A 25,719-nucleotide genomic window follows, 5' to 3' on the forward strand; every position below is an offset into this window, starting at 1 on the left:
GGAATAGGGGAGGAATGGAGAAAGCTCGGTTGACCGGGATGGGGGGAAGGGAGGAAGGATGAATGTGGGATCAGGGAAGAATATATTTCAACTAAGGGAGTCATATTAGAGTTTACAGGAAACTTGATTATATATGGGATCCCAGGTCCAAGGAGAGATCCCCAGATTGTTCTCTGGACAGAGGAGGGGGTGCCTGAACCGGCCTTGGCCCGTGACCATACTGATGAATATTTTGCTTATCACCATAGATCCCTCATCTGGCGTTGGATGACGATACAGATGGAGGCCCGCGTTGGAGCCCCGAACTGAGCCCCCCAAGATCCAAACGAGGAGCAAAAGGAGGAAGAAAATGACGAAGGACTGCGAGGGATACTATCACCCACTGATACAAGGGGTCGGATCTAATGAGAGTTTACCAAGGCCAGATGGACTGTGACTGAACGAGCATGTGATCCAACCAGATTCTCTGAATGTGGCCGGATTTTCTGAATGTGGCTGGCCTGCAGTCTTTCCGAGAAGCCATTGACAATGACACTGGGACTGGTTTCCTCTGCATATACTGGATTTTTGGGATCCAGTCTGTTTGGATGCTCACCTTCCTGGACCTGGATTGAGGGGGGAGGAACTTGGACTTCCCACAGGGCAGGAGACCCTGACTTCCCTAGGGGACAATGAGGGAGGAGGAGAGGGAGGGGGGGGAGTGGGAGGGCGTTGGGAGGAGGGGCGTAAATGGAAACTTTTTATAATTTAATAAAATTACAAAAAAAAAGAAAAAAAAATAAGGTGCCCCTTGACAGGCAGATCTCTGTGAGTTCAATGTCTACAAAGCAGCTCCAAACCAGCCAAAGATACAAAGTGAGACCCAGCCTCAAAAATAAATCAAAATAGGGTAAAGAGGAATTGAGAAAGACACTGAGTAAGCCACACTGGTTATCAAGCTCCAAGGATTGGTCTGTCTCCATCTCCCCAGTACTGGATTTATAAGCAAACCCTGCTGACCCTAATCTTTTAATGTGGATTCTAAAGACCACATTTTAAGTTCTTATGCTTGTATACCAAGTACTTTACTGAGTTAACTCCCAACCTTCCACATGTAGATCTTCTGTGCATCTTTTCATACTGTTTTCATATAGAAAGAGATTCTTTTAAGATTAACATACAGAAGACTCTCTCTATAGACTCACAAATTTATGGCACTCAAGGTTTTGTTTTGTTAATTTGTCATGTGTGTACAATGGATGTGTGCAAGCATGTGTGAAGAGGCACACAGTGTATGCATGAAGAACAAAGGACAATCTCAGGCATCCATTTTGTTTGTGACAATGTTTCTGTTGGATTTCTATTGCATGAGCCAGGTTAGCTTGCCTGTGAACCTCCACGGTTTTTCTTCTCTCCACTTCCAATTTCTTCATAAGAACACCATAATTATAGACATTTATGCTTTCATATCAAGCTTTACATGAGTTCCAGGAATCTGAACGCAGGTCCTCAAGCGTATGTTGCTCATAAGCTCACTGAGCCACCTCCTCAGGCCAATACTGAGGCTTTAACATTATGGTCACACTGGTGGTGCAGGCCTTAATCTTAGCACTCCAGAGACAGGTGTCTCTCTCCAGCCTGGTCTATTTAACAAGTTGTTTGTAAACCAGACAAGTTACAAAGTAAAACTCAATCTCAATAGTATCATTTATAAGACATACCCTGAAATTCTATGTCTCCAATTTCTATATGGATCATATAAACTTTCACAGAATGCCAATGCATGGATCACAAATTCTTCAATCGATGTCTGATCAGCCATTTCCTTTTCCTTTTTTTTGCTTTTTAACTGAGAATAAAATTAAACATAAAATTAAAGGTATGTTTCAATGATCAGCTTTCAATAAGTCATTTTTATTTACAGAAGCCTAACTTTGCTTTTGATTCCTTAAGAGTCATTTAATTATATGGATTAGATACATTCTCTCAGATATTAAATTCTTCCTAGAATAAGTTTGAAATAGTCAAACATCCTTGGAAATCATACTTTTCAGCAAGACTTATAATAAATTTAAACATAAAATGAAACATTGTGACATTTTTAAAAACGATAAAAAATTTAAATTAAAATAAAGTGTCAGACAATGGTGGTACACACTGCCTTTAATCCCAGCACTTGGGAGTAGGAGACAGAGGCAGGTGAATCTCTGTGAGTTCGAGGCCAGCCTGGTCCACTAATTTAGTTCCAGGGCAGCCAAGGCTACACAGAGAATTTGCCTGTCTCGAAAAAACAAAAACCAACCAATCAACCAACCAACCAACCAACCAACAAAAAGTATAAATAGCTAGTCTACTTTTAGAAAATAAAGGATTTAGGGCTGGAGAGATAACTCAGTGGTTAAAAGCATTGGCTGCTCTTCCAGAGGAGCCAGGTTCAATTTTCAGCACCTACATGGCAGTTCACAACTGTTTGTAACTCCAGTTCCAAGAGCTCCAACACCCTTATACAGGCAAACTAATGTACATGAACTAAAAATAAATAAATTATTTTTTAAAAAAATAAAATACAAGATTTATAAAATCGTTTGTCTTTTCAATTACTACCTTCTTTGAAAACATTTAGCAAGGTTAATAACAATATTAAAAAAACAAAAAAAGTAAAACCTAGTTAGTCTCAATAAAGCAATAAAAAGGAATGTATTCACACCTACTTGCTGAATATACAGTGTTGTCATGGTAATAACATGATTAATATAGGAGCAAGTCCCAATTTCTTCTACATTTGATAAATTCCTAGGAGATAAAAGAATAACATGCATTATATATGAGCAATATGTTGCTAGTATATTCAGCGTGGATCCTGAGAACAGATATTGGCAAATAAAATATTAATGATATTAAAAAAGAAAATAATGCATAGAGCATTGCCATTATTCAAGTATGTCCCATTATTTATTTTACTCTACTTTCTGAATTTTAGCTCCTTTATTTTGACTTATGTCCTATTTTGTAAACTGTATCAGAAATCCCACAACACAAGGGGGATCCATCTTTAAATATTCTAAGAGGACATAGCATTATATTCTATTTAAAGTAGAGAGTCCTTAAGGACTTTAGTTGTGACATATACTAAGCTAATTTAAGAGACCTAAATATTTTCTTGACATTACTGTTAAAAGTTTTGCAATAGACTAATAAAGTTTTCTGTTCTGAGACACTGTTATCTATAAAAAATTTTCTATCTTAAAATCTAGATGTTCACAGAACAGGAAAAGTTAATAAGACTTCACACCTTAAAAAATTAAACGATGACACCTTAGTGGTTTCTCTAATGTAGGAATAGTTAAAATTCTCTGTGCAGGAACCAGAGATGGTTCAGTGGTTATGAATATATACTGCTCTTTCATAGAATCCAAGTTTGGCTCCCAGTATCTACATCAGCTGGTTCACAACCATCTGTAACTCCAGATCAAGGAGATCTGATGTCCTTTAGCCTTTGTAAGCACCTACCACAAGTACATACACACATATACATTGTTTTAAACTTAAAAGTCTGTGTGTAGCCGACAATGTACTACATATAAATAATATGTAGAATGAAAAATGTGCAACATCATCAGTCATGAAAACCACTTCCAGATTCATTAGAAAGATAAAAGCAGAAAAGACAGTAAGTATTAGCAAGGATATACAGAAAATGAAACCTTCAAGCTGACAGGATTTTAAATTCTAATACCTACTCTGGAAAACAGTTTGGCAGTTTCTTAAGAGATTAAAAATTCAGCATTGTTGGGGCTGGAAAGATGGCACATAGGGTAAACGCATCTGCCACCAAGCCTGACAACCTGAATTAAATCCCAGGAACACCAGGAGACAACCAACTCTTCCAAACACTCTCTCTCTCTCTCTCTCTCTCTCTCTCTCTCTCTCTCTCTCTCTCTCTCACACACACACACACACACACACACACACACACACACACACCCCAAATATACTATAATCAAAACAAAACTGAATGTCTTTACAAACTGATTAATAAGTTCTAAAACTGACTGTAGCAAAAATACATTTTTTTGTTTAAAAAAATGAATGACATTATTAAGTGGGTCAATTACATGACCTGTGAATTATCTCTCAGCAGTTAAGTAATAAAATGTACAAATATTTATAAATGACTCTTTTTTATGGTTTTTCGAGACAGGGTTTCTCTGTGTAACAGAACCCTAGTTGTTCAGGAACAAGGCTGGCCTTCAATTCACAGAGATCCACCTGCCTCTACCTCTCGAGTGCTGGGATTAAAACGCCCAACTTTAAAAGTTATATGAGAATTAGTGCTGGGAAAAGAGAAAGGTCCAGGGGAAATGGACCTATAGGTAAATTTTTATTGAACTGTTCTTTGTTATCATTACAGTTCTACAAATAGCGAGAACACTTCTTTATGTTTAATAGGGATAGCCTATCTGGGTGGTACCCGCAGAAGCCTTTAAGGCTATGCCTCTGAGGCACAGACAAAGCAGTAAAAGAGCACTTACGAATTAATAAAATGAGTCCATCAACTGATAAAATGACCAAACATAACAACTGCCAGTTTGGGGACTACAGCTCTAGTGCCACCTATGCTTCTGTTTAATCCCATTCTAATGTCCTCTTTTATTCTCAGAACTACTCTCTTTTCATTCTTTTCCTCCTTCCCCTCTGCCTCCCATTCTCCCAAACAAAATAAAACAAATGGATCTAAATAAGGAAGGACTTTCAGTTTCTGATCCAAACTGAAAGTCTAAGTGTCATCACTGTCATGTTCACAATTAGACAAAATCCAAATGAACTTAAACTTTGTTTGTTTTTGAGACAGGGTTTCTCTGTGTAACAATCTTACTTTTTTTAAACAGATCCAACATAATAGTTTATTCAATACAACACCAAACATATATTGAGTAGCTATAGCTTAGAGATAAGTGAAATGAATTGCAGTAGTATTGTGCTTTGTTTTGATTTTTCCTTTTATGTGTATAGGTGCTTTGCTTGCATGTATGTCTGGGTACCACTGTTGTCCAGTGCCCTCAGAGGTCAGAAGACGGTATCACAATCCCTGCAACTGGAGTGACAGATGGTTGTGTGCTGCCATGTAGGTGCTGTGGATACAAGCGAATATAACCTGGTCCTTTGGAAGAGCCCCAAAATACAGCAACATTTTTAGAGACTTCAGAAGGAAAATCTAAGGTCTCTTAGACTGACTGATGACTTTGCAGATAAAAAAACTAAAAGCATAATCCATTGGGGGAACAAAAGAGACTCACTAAAATTAAAAACTTCTGTGCCTCAGTATTAAGAAAATAAAAAGACAACTTGTAGACAATGAAAAAAAAACATCTACCAATCATCTGAAAAAAAAAACCTGTATATCAAAATATTTACAGACCTATCAAAATAAGAGCACAATCCAATTTTAAAATTTGGCAAGAATAATATAGGTACTTCACCAAAAAACATTATGAATAGTCTCAAAAAAGATGTTAAATATTTTATATCATTAAAGAACAACAATAAAATACTAGACACCTATTGCAATAGCTAAAAGCTAAAAGAATGACTATTGGTGGAGGTTGTTCATTTGTTTCCTGGATGCTCAGCCCTGAAATAATCACACAGATACTGTATTATTTGAAAAAAGTTATAATTACAGTTTTCCTTAGTTATGATAAAAGATAAAGTAGATATAAATATTTTAACTGTAATTCTTGCTTGAAACCTGTTTTATTATATGTAATTTTACTATGTTAGAGTTAAATCCTTCCTTTTTATTTAGACAGAAAAAGGGAGTTGATGTATGCTGTGAATATGTTTTATTGCCATTGGTTAATAAAGAAGCAGCTGTTTTCGGCCAATGGCTTAACAGAGTAAAGCCAGGCTGAAAGATATATCAAGAGACGCCATGTAGCCACCCACAGGAGACAGATGTGCCTTACCTTACTAGTAAGCCACAGTCACGTGGCAATATACAGATTAATAGAAATGGGTTAATCTAAGATGTAAGAGCTTGCCAGTAAGAAGCTAGAGCTAACAGGTCAAGCAGTGATTTAATTAATACAGTTTTTGTGTGATTACTTAGAGTCTGGTTGGCCAGGCATAAATAAGCAGCCTCTGCCAACAACTGGCATCATCAAATATTGAAAAATGTAACTGGAGAAATGGCTTGTCAGTTAAGAGCACCTCTTCCAGAGGACCCAGGGTCAATTCCCAGCACCCACATGGCAGCTCACAATTGTCCATAACTCCAATCCCAAGAGATCTGGCACCCTCAAACAGACATGCATGTAGGCAAAAGCACCAATGAACATGAAATAAAAACTGGAAAATGGGGAACAACAGGAATCCTCATTCATTGACTATGATAATGTTATAACCATGAGATACAGCATTATTGTTCCTAGGTATTTGTCTACATGGGTTGAAAATTATCCATATAAAACCAGGACACAAATATTTATAAGTTTTATAAATAACAGTCACAAACTAGAAGCAACCATATATCCTTCAGTATAGTTAAATAAACAAACAAACTGTGGTACCATTAAAGAATCATACAAACAAGTATCACTAACAAGTATTATTATAGTTTTGGTAATAATTATGTGAAAATTTTTACTTTTTTATACCACATACCTGCAAAGAATAATAATTTGACGAGCAAAATTGGCAATGCTTGTTGCTGTTCCTCTAACCCATCAGCTGTTTTCTGAACACAATGTAGCAGCTGGATCTTCAGAACCTGAAGAATATTATCAGAAAGCAAAGATATTCCTGGAAGCATATCATCTACCCTGTCAGATATGGGCAAGGAGATAGTGTTGAAACTTAAGACGGATAATTAATTAATTAAATACAATAACAAAATTTCAAGAGTGGCTGACTGTCAAGATTTGCATCTTCCACCTGAAGTAAAAACAGTCTTGTGGAGGATTCTATCTCGCACATGTGAAATCTGGGGCTGAACTGAATAGCTAGTGTCAGACCACTGAAAGGATAGTAGCTCACCAAAGCAAAGAGGTTTCTAAGAGCCTGGTATAATACTGCCCAGGAAGACTGCTAAGATCATTGTGCAATATCTGTCATGTGAACACGGTCATGTAGTAGTATCAAGCTGTTAGCAAAGCTGCTGGTCTTAGATTAATAAAATTCTTTTGCCAAAAAATTAATAATCTCACCCAATGGTAATAAACCAGTGTTTCTACATACCTGGTAGGAAGCTTTTCAAAGTCAACATCTAAAAATTGTTCATAACTTAAAACAAAATTGTCCAACCGTAGTCTCAGGTAATCTGGATCTTTCTGAAATTAGAAGATCATCACAATATTATCTGTCAGAAAAGCAATGCTTTCACACCTAAGTAATTACCTAAGTGGGAACAATAGCCATTCACAGGATCACATCTGTAATCTGAGCATCCCCCTCACCTTTGTCTCTTCAACACTTCTTTATGGCAGTCAAATTTCAACAGGTAATTTAGGAGTATAAACACTTAATCATTAAACATCATAGCTTAAGCACTGATCTAAGGCAAAGGGATCACTAGCAAAGTTATTTGTTTTCCTAAAATAAAAGCATTATGCTATAATCCAGAATCTCAAAGAATGTTCCCAGAATAGATAGCAATTGCTGACCTTTGAAGATTTGTTTTTCTATTACTATATTGGTTCAAAATCAGCTTATAAATTACTACTATCTACTTCACAAGAGAAATCAAAAGATAGAAATATTTTAGACAAAGAACAGTACTATGAGAAATTTTCTAATACTTATTACTTGCTTTTTATGTTTCAAATTAGAATGTTATTTGTCTATTTATTCATTTATTTACCCACTAGGGCTAGAACTCCAAAAATACAAGTACCCAGGGTTCTCCTTAGTAGTTGCTTTAAAAGAAAAATAAGCAGAGGGTTACTTCTTGGTAAAAGTTAGGCACAAACCAATCACACACACACACAAAGTAAAAAATTAATGCATTTCTCTTCATATTTTATTTATCAACTCTCTAGTATCTGGTTCAAATTCTACACCAATACTCTACATTTTAAGCCCTTATTCTGACTCCAAAGATCAGAACTACCAAGTGTTGGGAAAGCACAGAATTCTCCTAGGAAACTGAATAATCACAAAGAAGAAAGGTACTGTTTCATTTAAGAAGTATAAAAGTATCCTCACTGGGCGGTGGTGATGCATGCCTATAATCCCAGCACTCAGAACACAGAGGCAAACGGTTTTGTGAGTTTGAAGTCAGCCTGGTCTACAGAGCAAGTTTCAAGAGAGGCCCCAAAGCTACAGAGAAACCCTGCAACTAAAAAGTATCCTCTATTTACTGAAAAAGGCCTGGAACAGCAGGCATTTTTAACCTTTATCTTTTTTTGCTTGTTTGTTTTGCTTTGCTTTTTGGGACAGGGTTTCTCTGTAGCTTTGGAGCCTGTCCTGGAACTTGCTCTGTAGACCAGGCTGGCCTCAAACTCACAGTGATCCACCCATCTCTGCCTCTAAATGCTGGGATTAAAGGAGTGTGCCAGTGTCTGGCCTTAATCTATTTTCTTATTTATACTTTACACTATCCAGAAAGGGTTTGGTTTTCCTAATTTGAGAGATTACAAAAGAATGTATAACTTGTCCAAAGTCATAAACTAAAAACTATAGTGTTGCAAAGATACATGAATCCAACAGGTGCCCATTCTACTACACCATACTGGCTGTGAACCATGCACGCAAGCAGGGGTAGGGATTTAGTAGGTTAAAGAAAGAAAAGGATGGGTTCAGTCAGGAACCATCAAGTCAAGGCTATAAAAATGTTAGCATACAAAATAATAGTATCTCTTACAGCTTGGAAAAATTTGTAGATGAACTACACTTTGCTGTTAAGGGGCATAAAAAGGAGCCCAAAATCAGAAACAGCCGTGATTGTATTATTTTTCCTCAGTATAGAACAATAAAAATATGATCACTCAGAGTTCTCCTTACCAGTTTTCCAACAGAGCAGAGGATTACCTATTAGTCACTCTTGTGATTAAGTTCAGTATACTGAAACACCACAGCATGGTCTTACCTCCCTATTTGTACATTTACTAACACAACACACAAATATAGTGAGTATTTCAAGAGCGCTACGGTCAACTCAATATCACCTATACTTAAATCCCAGCATTCAGGAGGCAAAGGTTAGAGGACTGTGTGATCTAATACTGAGTTCCAGGCAAGCAAGAGCTACAATGTGAGTCCCCATCTCAAGAAACAAAAATAAAAATAAACAGAACAATAACAACATACCAATTGAATAAAAAGATAAAATGACACCAGGCAGTGGTGGCACACACCTTTAATCCCAGCACTCAGGAGGCAAAGGCAAGTGAGTTCCAGGCCAGGCAGGGATATGGAGAAACCTTGTCTTGAAAAAGCAAAAACAAAACAAGCAAAAAATTGTTAACTACTGAATGCCAACAACAAACACATAAAATCTACGACCCAATTATCATTTTTCTGAAGTTTAGGAATAGCCTGATATCTGAATCTCAATGTTTTCATACAAAATTATACTCAACAATCTCATGGTATATTCTAACAGTGACAAACACACCATAATGCAAACAGCACCAGAAGACCTAGAGATAAAAGCTATCATTATAAATTATACTGACCCAAGTCAAAAGTAGCCATATGCAAAGCCATACATATGGGTCTTAGCTTCAGAGTCTTCAATGGTGGAAAAACCCAGTCTTTAATACTAAAATAAGGAACAGGCAGTTTCCTTAATTCCAATAGAGTATACACTGGAGGTATTAGACAACACCACTAGACAAGAGAGATCCAGAAGCAGACTTAGCAGAACATTCATCATCTTGAATGACTTTCAAATCTAAAAAGCAGACTCTTATACCCACTTCAGATTCAAAAAAACAAAGACAAAAAGGAAAATTATACAAAAATAAGAATATCCAAGAGTACAGACGCAGAAGAAATAAAAGAGTGACCTTGGCAGTACAAAACCATAGCAGTTTCTCTGGAGGTAGAAGGAGCAGGGATTACTTGGTTTTCAGGGTTGCCATGAACTACTACTTATGTGCATATCATTCTTCCCTTCCCTGAATTTTTACTGTGGCGCTCCCATTTTAGTTTTAACACTCTGTGTTGGCTTTGTGGTGGACATATATTGATGGTGTCTTCTGAATTAGACTTTAGTATCAAGAGAAGTCACAAATGGACTTGATGATGTCTGTCTGTGTCATCACAAGATCCTAGTTCAAGATTACGTACATAAATACAGGAGGTTTTAAGTTACGGAGATAAAAAAAGTGTATTTTACATATAGCAGGGATATGAATAATTGTGATCAAGAAAGTGAACTGTAATAGAATGGATTCTTGATTTCAATATATTACTTTGCAGTAAAAACTTTTGTTAAGTTGGGCAATGGTGGCGCACACCTTTAATCCCAGCACTTGGGAGGCAGAGGCAAGTGGATCCCTGAGTTGGAGGTCAGCCTAGTCTACAAAGTGAATGCCAGAACAGGCTCCAAAATCACTGATAAATCCTGCCTCAAAAAACAAAACAAAACAAAAAAACCTTTGTGTGGTTTTGGAGGGCTTAAGGTTTTTTGGCTTTTTTAAACAGAGTGTCATGACTGACCTATATCTATGTGGAACCAGGTTTGCCTTGAACTTGGAGATCTACCTGCATTTTTCCCCATGGCTTGTATTAAGGGTGTGTGCCACTGCCACCAACTCCCTTACAGAAAATTTGTCATGTAATTTTGCAGTAAGGGAAAAGAAGTTGTAGCAAGGGCAACTCAACATGTAAACAGAATAACTGAGTAAAGCTTTATTTCTAAAATTGCAGTTTCAGAGAACTATTAGAGGTTGGTTTCTGGGATGCCTAACTTACAAGTAAGAATCTTTAAAGTTTGTATTATTCATATTCACTTGTTAGATACTTCAATCATCTTGGGAGTAAACAATATTGTTACACAAAGTTATGAGAATGTAATTCATAGAGCAATAAATTCCTTACATCATACACTCTAGAATTACAGAAGGATATTTGGAAATTTCAAATTATTTCAATGTTCTAGATGCCAAAATGTGGTAGACAGACCAATATTCTTGACCAGTTTGATGCAAAAAAAAGAAAAAAAAACAAAAGGAAATCTTTTTAAACGATAAAAGCAGCATGGCAACCAATTTAATTCTGAATTTAATATCAAAATTGAGAAAAACAAGGGGTTTGTAGCTCAATAGTACTGCTCCTGTTTAGCATGCATGAGGGCCTGGATTCATTCCCTAATACAATTAAATGAATAAATAAGTAGAGAACTTTTATTTTTAACATCTTTCATTATCACTCTTTTTAGACTGCTTTACTGAAACTACCAACAATCTCCACAATGTTTGGAGGAGTAATTTTTTTGAGTGTGAGAAAGAGAGACTCGTGTGTGTGTGTGTGTGTGTGTGTGTGTGTGTGTGTGTGTGTGTGTACCAAACATCCATATAAAGGTCCTTACCTTCCACCTCGCTTGAGGTAGGGTCTCTTACTCACCACTGAGCACAGGCTAACTGGTTCACCTGTCTCCAACTCCTATCTCATCTCACTGTAGCAAACTGTGATTACAGATGTGCACTAATACCAGAACTCTAGCATCTACACTTCCAAAACAAGAACGTCCGACTCTGAGCCTCCTCCTCAGCCCTAGTTTTTCATTTTGTTCTGGAACTCAGAATTCTCCTTTCTCAGCCTCCTGAGTACTAAATGTACAAAATGTACACCACTACACCCACCCTTCCAAATGCTTTTCTTGAATGCTATATTTTACTCTTCTGGACTATTTCATAAACCGTTCTTCTTTCTGAGGCACCAACACTCTTAGTCTCCCATTCAAACTCCTAAACATATATTATTATATGTCTAATGCATGAAAATATTGGACTTTTCTCTTGCTAACAGAAATTCTTCAGGTCCAAAACGTCCTGACTTTTACCCTCTTCTTCTTATGTACAGATAATTTCTAATATAACTCTCAAATATTTATTTCTAGCACAAACCTCCCTTTGGAACTCCATATCTACTTCTGAAGTACCTGAATATCCCTCAAGGACCAAAAACTCAAAATGCTCACCTAGAAACCTAGTAATCTTATACTAGTTAACTTTGCAAAAGTATCAGTTTCCAAAGCATAGATTAAGTGCTATATATGCTATCAACTACTAGGGAACTTTAGATAATCAAAAGAATTTTTAACAAAACGTGATTTTTTTGAGACAGGGTCTCAAATTTTTTCAGACAGCCAGGCTCGTCTGAAACTCTCCATGTAGACCAAGCTGGTCTTGAACTCAGAGATCTGTTTATGCATCCTGAACGTACAGATTAAAGATGTGTGCCACCACGACCAGGCCAACAATAAAAAGTTTTCATGCCATTTTAACATTCTGAAAGAGTAGTACATGATGAGCACAGACAAAACCACAGAGGTAATATTCGTTTCCTAAAGGCAAGCTCCAGGTCTTCTGATGTAAAGTATCCAGGACCTGAAACAAACATAGCTAAAACCCACCAGTACAATTTTTCAAAATCCAAATAAGAGAAATTACATTACTTTTTATCTAAATAAAACACCATTAAATCCTACTTTTACTATACAGCAAAAACTTTTATTCTGAAAAGGAACTTTACTCTGAGTTCACTGCAAAACTATTTCAGTCATATTCCAGATTTAGAAGGACAAAGGGCAACATCAGGAAATGAAGCATCACAAAGGTTCCAAACAAAGTTGGTTTAGAATTAGGGAAAATAAAAAGTCATACTATTATTCAAAATAACTAAGCACTATGCTTACTTAAAAGGCAATTTGAAAATTAAGATTAAAACTTAAAACATTTTATTAGCTCAGTTTCATTATCACCAAAGAGAGAAAAACTACCCTTGACTGTAAATATAAAGACCAACAGAAATTATGACACAAAATACTAATAACATTTTCTTACTTTTAATGTAAATGTCAATAAAACAAATTTATTTTTCCTCAACAACTTTGAGAGATAAATAAAAGTTACTTTATTTTTCCAATTTGACAGATGAGAAAATGGAAATATAATAGATGAGCAAATTTGAGGTCCTTAAGATCAAAAGCAGAATCAGAACTAAATTTTGGCTCCATTTCTATGAGCGCCACTTAATTTTTCAATGTAATCTGAATATCAAAAATAACAGAAAAAGATCAAACATCCCAAAAGCATCAGTACTAGAGAGGATAAGACAGGACTATCAAGAGCCCTGGCTGGGCTAGAGCACTTGTTGCTACATAAGAGGATCAGGGCTCTGTCCCCAGCACCTAAATGATGGGTCACAATCACAAACTTCAGTTCCAAGGAATCCAATGCCTCTTCTGACCTCCACAGCGCCAAGAACACAAGTGGTACGTATATATACAAGTAGCCAAAACATTCACAATGAATAAATTTAATTTAAAAAAAACATGAGCCTGGGACAAATGACTCTGTTTTAAAAAGCATAATTAATGAGTACTGATTTTCAACCTACTTTATGGCACATTTCAAAATGTTGCCCCTCTATCACTTTGTGATAATTTTTACCAACTAGAATGAAAACGAGACAAACACGCCTATACTCCTGCAACCTCTATTGCACTCTGAAACACAGATTGCTCCAATACTAAGGGGACTTGAGAGGTGAGTGAACAGCCACGCAACAGGACACCCCACTCTCTAGGGCCTCCACAGTGGGACAAAACAGCTTCCCCAAATCCCTTGGCTTTTCTAGCCAGCCAGTAGAAGAATGTCCTGCAGGTAGGCTCCCCAAAACCAGTTCCATCTACTGGACCCTCTAAGCTACTTGCCCCACCCAGCCTATGAACTAAGTAAGAGCTTGCTACAATACTGAGGGGACCAAGAGCTTTCTACAACACTAAGGGGACCAAGTGGGAGGACCAAGAGAGCGAACAAGGAGAGAAGACCAAAAAAGCAGGCTTAGAGAGACCTCAGAGGCTTTCTGAGACAGACACAGACAGTACAGAGCAGACCAAGAAAAACTCCCAAACACTCCAAAGATTGGACCAAGACACAAAGAAATAAAGCCTCATTTGAAGGAAGAGATGGGTAGACACCAAGGCAAGAATTCCTCCAACAACCTAAAAAACCACATGGTAACACCAGAACCAAGCAAAAACAAAACAGGAAGACTTGATCATCCTAACACAAAAAAAGAAGAAAACGTCTTTAAACTTAACTATATGTAAATGATGGAGACCTTTAAAGAGGAAACAAAAAAACTCCCTTAAAGAAACAGAAGAAAAGACAAACAAAAAATTGGAAGAAATTAATAAATCATTCAAAGAAACCCAAGAAAATCAAGAAAAAACAATCAAACAAGTGAAGTAAATAGGTCAAGACTTGAAGACTGAAATAGGGGTAATAAAGAAAACACAAACCAAGGGAATTCTGGATATGGAAAATCTGGGTAAATGAACAGGAACTTCAAAGACAAGAATAACAAACAGAGGCAGTGCTGGCTCCCCCCTCCCACCTGCCATCCTAGCTCCCATCCAGGTAGGAATTCCTATATTTCTCCCTTCCCCCTGGGGCCATAAAATTTCCCCAGCTAAGCTGCCTTGCAAGCTGGGCCTGGGCTGTAGGCACATCCCGGCTGGAGGCAGTTCCTGGGTTTTAAAAGGCCTCCCTGAGGACAGGTAGACCAGGTGCCAGATCAGCGACATTCCTGACCAGCAGGGGCCCTGACTTCTAGCAGAGGGCCATAGGAGGGGTGAGTTTGCTTGGGGCCCCTGGCAGGGTCCGGGTGAGGAGGAGAGCTGGCTTTTCTGACCCCATAGACTCCCAGGTCACCCTGCAGTGCTGGCTCCCTCCTTCCCGCCTGCCATTGCAGCTCCCATCCAGGTAGGAATTCCTATATTTCTCCCTCTCCCCTGGGGCCATAAAATTGTAAGCGCATCCCAGAAAGAGGGAGTGCCTGTGCTTCAATAGCCTGCCTGAGGAAAGGTGGGCATTCTGTCAGTGAAGTCTCTGCCCAAGAAGGGAACCTGACCCAGTACCAGAAGTTCCAATAGAGAGCATTTGAAGTAAGAGATGGGCAGACACCAAGGCAAGACCTCATCCAACAATCTGAAAAACAACATGAAAACACCAGATCCCAAGGACCCTACAATAGAAGGACTTGAACACCTTAACCCAGAAGAAGTGGAAAAAAGTGCCATTATGAAAGCAATAGAGTCCCTTAAACAAGATATGAATAACTCCCTTAAAGAATTGGATGAGAAATATAACAAAAAGTTTGAAGAAATGAGTATAGAAATAGATGAGAAATATAACAAAAAGTTTGAAGACATAAGTAAATCCGTGAAAAATACCCTGAGAAACCAAGAAAAAACAATCAAACAGGTAAAGGAAAAAGTTCAAGAATTGAAAACTGAAATGGAGACAATGAAGTAAACACAAACCGAGAACCGGCTGGATATGGAAAACCTAGGTAAATGAACGGAGACTACAGAATCAAGCATAACTAATAGGATACAAGAGAAAGAAGAATGAATCTCAGATTCTGAAGATACCATAGAGAAAATAAATGCTCTGGTCAAAGAAAACGGCAAATCCAACAAATTCTCTTCACAAAACATTCAGGAAATCTGGGACACAATAAAAAAACCAAATCTAAGAATAATAGGGATTGAAGGAGAAGAACTGCAGATCAAAGGCCCAGAAAATATATTCAACAAAATTATAGAAGAAAACTTTCCCAATCTAAAGAACGATATTCCTATGAAGGTTCAAGAAGCATACAGAACACCGAATAGACTGGATCAAAAAAAAAATCCCCTCACCATATAATAATCAAAACACAAAACATACAGATTAAAGAAAGAATTTTAAGAGCTGCAAAGGAAAAAGGGCAAGAAACTTATAAAGGTAAACCTATCAGGCTTACACCAGACTTCTCTATGGAAACCATGAAAGCCAGAAGATTCTGGATAGATGTACTGCAGAAACTAAGAGACCGTGGATGCAAACCCAGACTACTATACCCAGCCAAGCTATCATTCACTATCAACGGAGAAAACAAAATATTCCAGGATAAAAATAAATTTAAACAATACGTAGCCATAAATCCAGCCTTACAGAAAGTAATAGAAGGAAAATCGCAACGCAAGGAATCCAACATTGCCATCACTGCCTACAATAACCCAGACATTTAGCGACCCTTCACAACCACAACTCAAAGAAGAGAAACACACAAACTCTACTACACACACACAAAAAATTAATAACTGGAATCAACAACCACTGGTCATTATTATCACTTAATATTAATGGACTCAATTCACCTATAAAAAGGCACAGACTAAGAGATTGGATACGAAAACAGGATCCAACATTCTGCTGTTTACAAGAAACACACCTCAACCACAAAGATAGACATCTACTCAGAGTAAAGGGTTGGGAAAAGGTTTTTCAAGCAAACGGACCTAAGAAACAAGCGGGCGTGGCCATTCTAATACCTAACAAAACTGACTTCAAACTAAAATCAATCGGAAGAGATGGAGATGGACATTTCATACTCATAACAGGAACAATTAATCAGGAGGAAGTCTCAATCCTGAATATCTATGCCCCTAATATAAAAGCACCCACTTATGTAAAAGAAAAACTTTTAGAACTCAAGGCAGTCATCAAACCACACACACTAATAGTAGGAGACTTCAACACACTTCTCTCACCAATGGACAGGTCAATCAGACAGAAACTCAACAGAGAAATAAGAGAATTACTAGAGGTAATGAATCAAATGGACTTAACAGATATCTATAGAACATTCCACCCAAAAAGGAAAGAATATACCTTCTTCTCTGCAGCTCATGGAACCTTCTCGAAAATTGAACACATACTCGGTAACAAAGCAAACTTCCATAGATACAAAAAAATATTAGTAACCACCTGTGTCTTGTCGGATCACCATGGAATAAAGCTAGAATTCAATAACAATTCTAACACCAGAAAGTCTACAAACGTGTGGAAGTTGAACAGTCAACTACTGAATCATCCCTGGGTCAAGGAAGAAATAAAGAAAGAAGTTAAAGTCTTCCTTGAATTTAATGAAAATAAAGACAGAACATACTCAAATCTATGGGACACAATGAAAGCAGTGCTAAGAGGAAAGTTTATAGCACTAAGTGCCCAATTAAAGAAAACGGAGAAAGCACATATTGGAGACTTAACAGCACACCTGAAAGCTCTGGAAAAAAAGAAGCAGACATTCCCAGGAGAAGTAGAAGATTGGAAATAATCAAACTGAGGGCTGAAATCAACAAAATAGAAACACAGAGGCCTGGAAATGTAACAGCATGGACGAGTGTGGAGATAGCTCTGACGAGGAGGTCTGCGCCAAAGACGCCAGCCCCCCAACAGCGGCTGCTTTCCAGCCCTGCGCCTACAACCAGTTCCAGTGTCTGTCCCGCTTCACCAAAGTCTACACTTGCCTCCCCGAGTCCTTAAAGTGTGACGGGAACATTGACTGCCTGGACCTGGGGGACGAGATCGACTGCGATGTGCCGACGTGTGGACAGTGGCTAAAATACTTCTACGGCACTTTCAACTCTCCCAACTACCCAGACTTCTACCCTCCCGGGAGTAACTGCACCTGGCTGATAGACACTGGCGACCATCGGAAGGTCATTCTCCGCTTCACGGACTTTAAACTTGATGGGACTGGTTACGGTGACTATGTCAAAATATATGACGGGCTGGAGGAGAACCCTCGAAAGCTCCTGCGCGTGCTAACCGCTTTCAATTCCCACGCTCCTCTCACCGTCGTTTCTTCCTCGGGACAGATCAGGGTGCACTTCTGCGCCGACAAAGTGAATGCGGCAAGGGGCTTTAACGCTACTTACCAAGTAGACGGCTTCTGTCTGCCGTGGGAGATCCCCTGCGGAGGGAACTGGGGGTGTTACACGGAGCAGCAGCGGTGTGATGGCTACTGGCACTGCCCGAACGGGAGGGACGAAGTCAACTGTACCATGTGCCAAAAGGAAGAGTTCCCATTTTCTCGAAATGGTGTCTGCTATCCTCACTCTGACCGCTGCAACTACCAAAACCATTGCCCGAATGGATCTGATGAAAAAAACTGCTTCTTTTGCCAGCCAGGGAATTTTCACTGTAAAAACAACCGCTGTGTGTTTGAAAGCTGGGTGTGCGACTCCCAGGATGACTGCGGCGATGGCAGCGATGAGGAGAACTGCCCGGTCATCGTGCCCACCAGGGTCATAACCGCCGCCGTCATCGGGAGCCTCATCTGTGGCCTGCTCCTCGTCATTGCGCTGGGCTGCACCTGCAAGCTCTATTCTCTGAGGATGTTTGAACGCAGGTCATTTGAGACCCAGCTGTCCCGAGTGGAGGCGGAGCTGCTGCGAAGAGAAGCCCCTCCCTCCTATGGACAGCTGATCGCTCAGGGCTTAATCCCACCCGTGGAGGATTTTCCCGTTTGTTCACCTAATCAGGCTTCAGTTTTAGAAAACCTGAGGCTGGCTGTCCGGTCTCAGCTGGGATTCACTTCAATCAGGCTTCCTATGACCGGCAGATCCAGCAGCATTTGGAATCGTATTTTTAACTTTGCAAGATCGCGTCATTCGGGATCGTTAGCTTTGGTCTCGGCAGACGGAGACGAGGTTGTTCCGAGTCAGAATAACAGCAGAGAAACGGAAAGGAGTCACCTTCACAGAGGCCTGTTTTCCGTGGAGTCTGACGACACAGACACAGAAAGCAAGAGAAGGGATACGCCGGGAGCGTCTGGTGGGGTGCTGCACCTTTGCCCCAGAAAGTCCCTCCCACGACAGCCGTGGAAACCACGGTGGGAACCGGTGGAAATTCATCAACCCAGAGCACCCGAGGTGGCCATGCAGACGGAAGGGATGTGTCAGGTGTGGAAGCCCCTAGTGTGAGCCCAGCCCGCCACCAGCTCACAAGTGCGTTAAGTCGTATGACTCAGGGCCTGCGCTGGGTACGGTTTACATTAGGTCGGTCGAGCTCCACAAATCAGAACCAGAGTCCTTTGAGACAGCTTGATAACGGGGCTCGTGGAAGAGAAGACGACGATGATGTTGAAATGCTAATTCCAGTTTCTGATGGAGCTTCAGACGTTGATGCCAGTGACTGCTCCCGACCGCTTCTTGATCTGGCCTCAGACCAAGTACAAGGGCTTAGGCAGCCTTCCAGTGCCCCGAACCCTGGAGTCAGAACCAGTAACCGCGATGGCCCCTGCGAGCGCTGTGGCATCGTGCACACCGCCCAGATCCCAGACACTTGCTTAGAAGCAACGGTGAAGAGCGAAACGAGTGACGACGAGGCTTTGCTGCTCTGCTAGGACGGAGCACCGGGGGACCGCGAGCTGGAGCAATATCCACTCATTGTTTTGTAACTTCACAATTAAACTAGTTTTAGTTTAAAATGAAAAGATGCAGGGTGATTTTTTTATTATTATTATTGTATGTTAGCCTGCATTGTTAAATTAAACTCCGTGTAACTCTGTGAGCTGGAGTTCACTGGGTTAGCAGCTAAAAATGCGTTGTGTATTGGTACTCCTCAGTCACCTTCCATCTGTTTTTACTTGTTTTGTTTTAAATCCTGGTACTTTAGTTTAATAGTAGAAATATGACTGCTTTAATTCCCAGTCTTTTATCTATCTTATGTTAAAAGATTTGTTTGTACAAAATAGTACCTTCTTTTAATTGAATCTTTATGCGCTTTGACACTATGTAATTTATTATACTAGATGCTAAGGTTATTAATGTACAAAAAAGAAAACCCTTGCAATCACCTCTTTATTTGCATAACGTTGTCTGCTACTGGATTTCATCATATGGACCTGTCAAAGGGAAAAGAATTTCCTCTTACATTTAACACACAATGATGTAAAATTTGCGTAGAGTTAGATAAATTGCTGTCAGAAAACAAACTTTTATAGATTTTCTAATGCTGACTTTAATACTCTCACATGGTACAAACCAAATGGTAAAATCCCAAGATATTTCTGTTTTCATCTTGATGTAGGGACAGAATTAAGCGGATGAAGATACTCTACTATGCATTAAACTTTGAACTTTATAAACTGTGTACAGACATTGTACATGCTAAGCTCCACCTGGTAATGTCCTTCTCCAGGACAGGGGTGTGCGTGAGTTGGGGAACTTTATAAACTGTGTACAGACATTGTACATGCTAAGTTCCACCCGGTAATGTCTTTCTCCAGGACAGGGGTGTGCGTGAGTTGGACCCTCGGGCTTTGCACTAGAGTCCTACAAAGGTCTCAGATGAGCTTGGTGCCCAGGCACTACCACTTTAGATGCTATCATTTGCTACCACAGTGACTATATTTCCATAGCTTTGGGGGGTGGGGGACCATTTTTATTACAACTTGAACTTGCTTTGCTGGTTTCATATTTATTTGTTGTATTTAAAAACTGCATTGTTGTAAGAATGATTTTTTTCCAGTATATTTTATTATTGGGGTTGGGAGGGGAGTCACCACTGTAATCTTGAAAAGCAAATCAAGTTGTTCAGATTGCCCCCCTCTATAAGTAGAGCGAATTACAAAACCCCATTTACTATTTTTTTTTTAGTGTCAATTCTTGTTTATTTATTCTTTAGCTGTCTGTTTTAGTAGCTTAATGATTGGGTATGAAGATGTGTTTGTGTGTGATTATTGCTATTTATTACATTTTGAATACTTTGCTGAATGTCATTTTAAAGCATGTTTGAGGTCTTGTGTATCTGTCCTGTTATGCCGTCAGGAATACCTGACTAAAATGTTTTATTATGTATCAAAAATTAAAATAATTTTTTTTATTGCCTTGAAAAAAAAAGAAAGAGAATTACAGACCAATCTCACTCAGGAACATCGACGCAAAAATTCTCAACAAAATCCTGGCAAACCGATTCCAAGAACACATTAGAAAAATTATTCATTATGATCAAGTAGGCTTCATTCCAAAGATGCAGGGCTGGTTCAACATACGCAAATCCATCAATGTAATCCATCATATAAACAAACTGAAAGAAAAAAACCATATGATCATCTCACTAGATGCTGAAAGAGCATTTGATAAAATCCAACATCCCTTTAGGATAAAGGTGTTGGAGAGATTGGGGATACAATGATCATACCTAAATATAATAAAAGCTATTTACAGCAAGCCAACAGCTAACATCAAACTGAACAGAGAGAAACTCAAAGCCATTCCATTGAAATCAGGAACAAGACAAGGCTGTCCACTCTCCCCATACCTCTTCAATATAGTGCTAGAAGTTCTAGCAATAGCAATATAACAACATAAGGGGATCAAGAGGATTCGATTTGGAAAGGAAGAAGTTAAACTCTCGTTATTTGCAGATGATATGATAGTATACATGAGCGACCCCAAAAACTCTACCAAAGAACTCCTACAGCTGATAAACACCTTTAGTAATGTGGCAGGATACAAGATCAACTCCAAAAAATCAGTTGCCCTCCTATACACAAAGGATAAAGAAGCAGAGAGGGAAATCAGAGAAACTTCACCTTTCATGATAGCCACAAATAGCATAAAATATCTTGGGATAACTCTGACCAAGGAAGTGAAAGACCTATTTGACAAGAACTTTAAGTCTTTGAAGAAAGAAATTGAGGAGGATACCAGAAAATGGAAAGATCTCCCTTGCTCTTGGATTGGGAGGATCAACATAGTAAAAATGGCAATTCTACCAAGAGAAATCTATGGATTCAATGCAATCCCCATCAAAATCCCATCTAACTTTTTCACAGACCTTGAGAGAATAATAATTAATTTTATATGGTAAAACAAAAAAACCCAGGATAGCCAAAACAATCTTATACAATAAAAGAACTTCTGGAGGCATTACCATCCCTGACTTCAAACTCTATTACACAGCTACAGTATTGAAAACAGCTTGGTATTGGCATAAGAACAGAGAAGTCGACCTATGGAATCGAATAGAAGACCCAGATATTAACCCACAAACCTATGAACACTTGATTTTCAGCAAGGGGCCTAAAGGTATGAAATGGAAGAAGGAAAGCATCTTGAACAAATGGTGCTGGCATAACTGGATGTCAACCTGTAGAAGAATGAAGTAGATCCATATCTATCACCATGCACAAAACTCAGGTCCAAATGGATTAAAGACCTCAACATTAATCTGACCACTTTGAACCAGATAGAAGAGAAAGTGGGAAGTAGTCTACAAGACATAGGCACAGGAGACCACTTCCTAAGCTGAACCCCAGTAGCACAGACAATAAGAGAATCAATGAATAAATGGGACCTCCTGAAACTGAGAAGCTTCTGTAAAGCAAAGAACACCGTCAGTAAGACAAAAAGGCTACCTTCTGACTGGGAGAAGATCTTCACCAACCCCTCATCAGATAAAGACCTGATCTCCAATATATACAAAGAACTCAAGAAACTAGACAATAAAACTCTAATTAACCCAATTAAAAAATGGGGTGTTGATCTGAACAGAGAATTCTCAACAGAAGAACTCCAAATGGCCAAAAGACACTTAAGGTCATGCTCAATATCCTTAGCGATCAGGGAAATGCAAATCAAAACAACTATGAGATACCGTTTTACACTGGTCAGATTAGCTAAAGTCAAAAACACCAATGATAGCCTATGCTGGAGAGGATGTGGAGAGAGGGGAACTCTCATCCATTGTTGGTGGGAATGCAAACTTGTACAGCCAATGTGGAAATCAGTGTGGCGGTTTCTCAGGAAACTGGGAGTCAACCTCCCTCAAGACCCAGCAATTCCACTCTTGGGAATATACCCAAGAGATGCCCTATCATACTACAAAAGCATTTGCTCAACTATGTTCATAGCAGCACTATTTGTAATAGCCAGATCCTGGAAACAACCTTGGTGCCCCTCAATAGAAGAATGGTTAAAGAAGGTGTGGAACATATATACACTAGAGTTTTACTCAGCGGTAAAAAACAATGACATCTTGAATTTTGCATGCAAATGGATGGACATAGAAAACGCTTTACTGAGTGAGGTAAGCCAGACCCAAAAAGAGGAATACGGTATGTATTCACTCATAAGTGGATTCTAGCCATAATTAAAGGTCTTTGAGCCTATTATTCGAGATCCTAGAGAAGCTAAATAAGAAGGTGAACCTGAAGAAAATCATGTACTTATCCTCCTGGAGATTGGAAATAGACAAACGTCCCAGGTAACCTTGGGTGCATGGGGGGGTGGGTGGGAGGGGAGAGGGTTAGAGAGAAGGGAGTAGGGGAGGAATGGGGAAAACTCGGGGGACTGATATGGGGGGAGGGAGGAAGGATGGGATCAGGGAAGAATATATCTCAACTAAGGGAGTCATTTTAGGGTTTACAAGAGACTTGATTATAAATGGGATCCCAGGTCCAAGGAGAGATCCCCAGATTGTTCTCTGGACAGAGGAGAGGGTGCCTGAACCGTCCTTGGCCTATAACCATACTGATGAAGATTTTGCCTATCACCATAGATCCTTCATTCGACGATGGATGGCGATACAGACGGAGACACACATTGGAGCACCTGACTGAGCCCCCCATGATCCAAATGAGGAGCAGAAGGAGGAAGAACATGAAAAAAAAACTTGGAAGCGCGAGGGGTGCTATCACCCACTGATACAAGGGGACTGATCTAATGAGAGTTCACCAAGGCCAGTTGGACTGGAACTGAACGAGCATGTGATCCAACCAGATTTTCTGAATGTGGCCGGATTCTCTGAATGTGGCTGGCCCGGAGCCTTTCTGAAAAGCCATTGACAATGACACTGGGACTTGTTTCCTCTGCATGTACTGGGTTTTTGGGATCCAGTCTGTTTGGTTACTCACCTTCCTGGACCTGGAGGGAGTGGGGAGGATCTTGAACTTCCCACAGGGCTGGAAGCCCTGACTGCTCTTAGGGATAGAGAGGGAGGAGGAGCGAGTGGGGGAAGTGGAAGGGTGTTGGGAGGAGGGGCGGAAATGGAAACTTTCATAATTTAATAAACTTTGAAAAAAAATCAGATACTAGATTAGAGCTGTTCAAATTTAATGTTTAACTTTTAAGAGCTATATGTCAATCAAATCCTTGACCTTAGGTGGAGATGGTTTTGAAAGCAAGAATGTTCAGACTACATGTAACTTGAATTAGTGGTCACATGCACTAGTGTAACAATCTTCAGAGAACAGGAATACTGTGTAAGAACTACGGAAGTCAACAAGTCTATTATAAGTCGCCATATTTCTAACAATGCAATTAAATCCTATTGTTGGAAATACATGTAAGAAAAATTATATCTGAAACATTTGGTAACAAAACAAACTGCATATCACAAAGCAATTGTGTGAGGGAATATGTATGTTAATTAGCCTGGCTTTATTATTTCATGTGTACATGTATTAAAACATTAGAGCACACTCCATAAATACTTGCTAATTTAAGAAAAAAACTATTAAAAATAAAAAATACCAAGAGTTTTACCAAATGTTCAACAAATATGAGAGGATCCACCTGCTAAAATAGAAGCTTCTACTCAGATTTTAATCCCTAACATTTAGTTTTGAACTCAGATGAGTAAGTAGACACAGTCCATAACATTTCTTCTACAAAGCAGTATAAGTCAAGGGTATTTCCACTAAACTTTCAAACTAATCAGTGGCAACATCCAAAACATAACAAGAGTGACTTACTATTGATGTACTGGAGTACATGTACCGAAGTCAGATTAGCACTGTGGCCAATATGAAAGATGTCATAAATTCACTGCATGATCTTCAAAGATTTCTTCTTTAACTGGGTATGGATACAATGTTTTATATACTCAAAAAATCAAGTGGGGTAGCAAAATGGTAAACACTGTTTAAATTTTAATCATTAAAAATAAACGGGGTGGGGGGAGTGCTAAAGAGATGGCTCAGACGTTAAGAGCACTGGCTAAAAGAGCACACACACTAAATCAATCAAACAATAAATAAATAAATAAATATAAAGCTATGAATGCCATCATGGGAGTTTCACCCTCATGACCTTTATTTTAAAAATCAACTAATGTCCCATTTTGTTGTGTGTGGTGTGTCCTTGTGCCACGTGTGTCTGTGCATCCTCAGAGGCCAAAAGACCAATGTCTGATCCCTCCAGAGCTAGGGAGTGGTGGCTGTAAGCCTTCGGACATGGGAATCAGGGACATTTTCTGGATGAGCAGCAAGGCCTAACCACTGAGTCACCTTCCACCCTCTATTTTCATCTATCACAAATCTACAAACGTTTCTTGTCAAGAACCACAGAATAAATGTTTAAGCTTTGCAGACTATACCACAGCTAGGCTATCAAAAGGTGAAAGTAGATTGTGTGATACTGTCACCAAAATGCAGAGTTCCTTTAAACTGTCACAACAAACACCAATGAGTAGAAAACAGGGATTGAGTCATTAAGCCACTTTATTTAGAAACCTTGTGATCTGAGGAGACAACAGATTAGCATCCTCTATTTGCCTCCTGATTTCCAGCCAGTTGTCTTTAATGAAATGGAAACAGAGGCAGACAACCATTTCAAAGTTTAGTCTTCCTGCTCTGATCAGGTGGTCAGCCTTGCCTCTGAGAGTCACAGTGCTGCAGCTTCTCTCTGTGTGTCTCTTGTGCTCGCTGTGCAGCTGTGCAGTGTATTCC

The 25,719-nt window shown here is 39.1% G+C and overlaps 1 protein-coding gene and 1 pseudogene across 2 annotated transcripts; one reads left to right on the forward strand and one right to left on the reverse strand.

The window, feature by feature from the left end:
* Positions 1-2,687: 2,687 nt before the first annotated feature.
* Positions 2,688-24,903, reverse strand: LOC148122814 (neurobeachin-like protein 1). 2 transcript variants are annotated; one of them, XR_015737385.1, is made up of 4 exons: positions 24,745-24,891; positions 7,216-7,307; positions 6,643-6,748; positions 2,688-2,772 (listed from the first exon to the last, which is right to left on the reverse strand). XR_015737385.1 is itself a non-coding variant. In XM_087903890.1 (4 exons), the coding sequence occupies exons 1-4, from the start codon at positions 24,763-24,765 to the stop codon at positions 2,756-2,758; spliced, it is 288 nt and encodes a 95-aa protein (XP_087760016.1). In that variant the 5' UTR covers positions 24,766-24,903; the 3' UTR covers positions 2,688-2,755. The 2 variants fall into 2 exon arrangements, 1 of the variants encoding a protein (XP_087760016.1); XM_087903890.1 differs by having other exon boundaries at positions 6,643-6,800; positions 24,745-24,903.
* LOC148122815 (low-density lipoprotein receptor-related protein 12 pseudogene) lies at positions 12,453-20,872 on the forward strand (annotated as a pseudogene).
* Positions 24,904-25,719: the final 816 nt, after the last annotated feature.

Source organism: Myodes glareolus, chromosome 3, assembly GCF_982192425.1.
Source record: "Myodes glareolus chromosome 3, mMyoGla1.1, whole genome shotgun sequence".
Lineage (NCBI taxonomy): Eukaryota > Metazoa > Chordata > Mammalia > Rodentia > Cricetidae > Myodes > Myodes glareolus.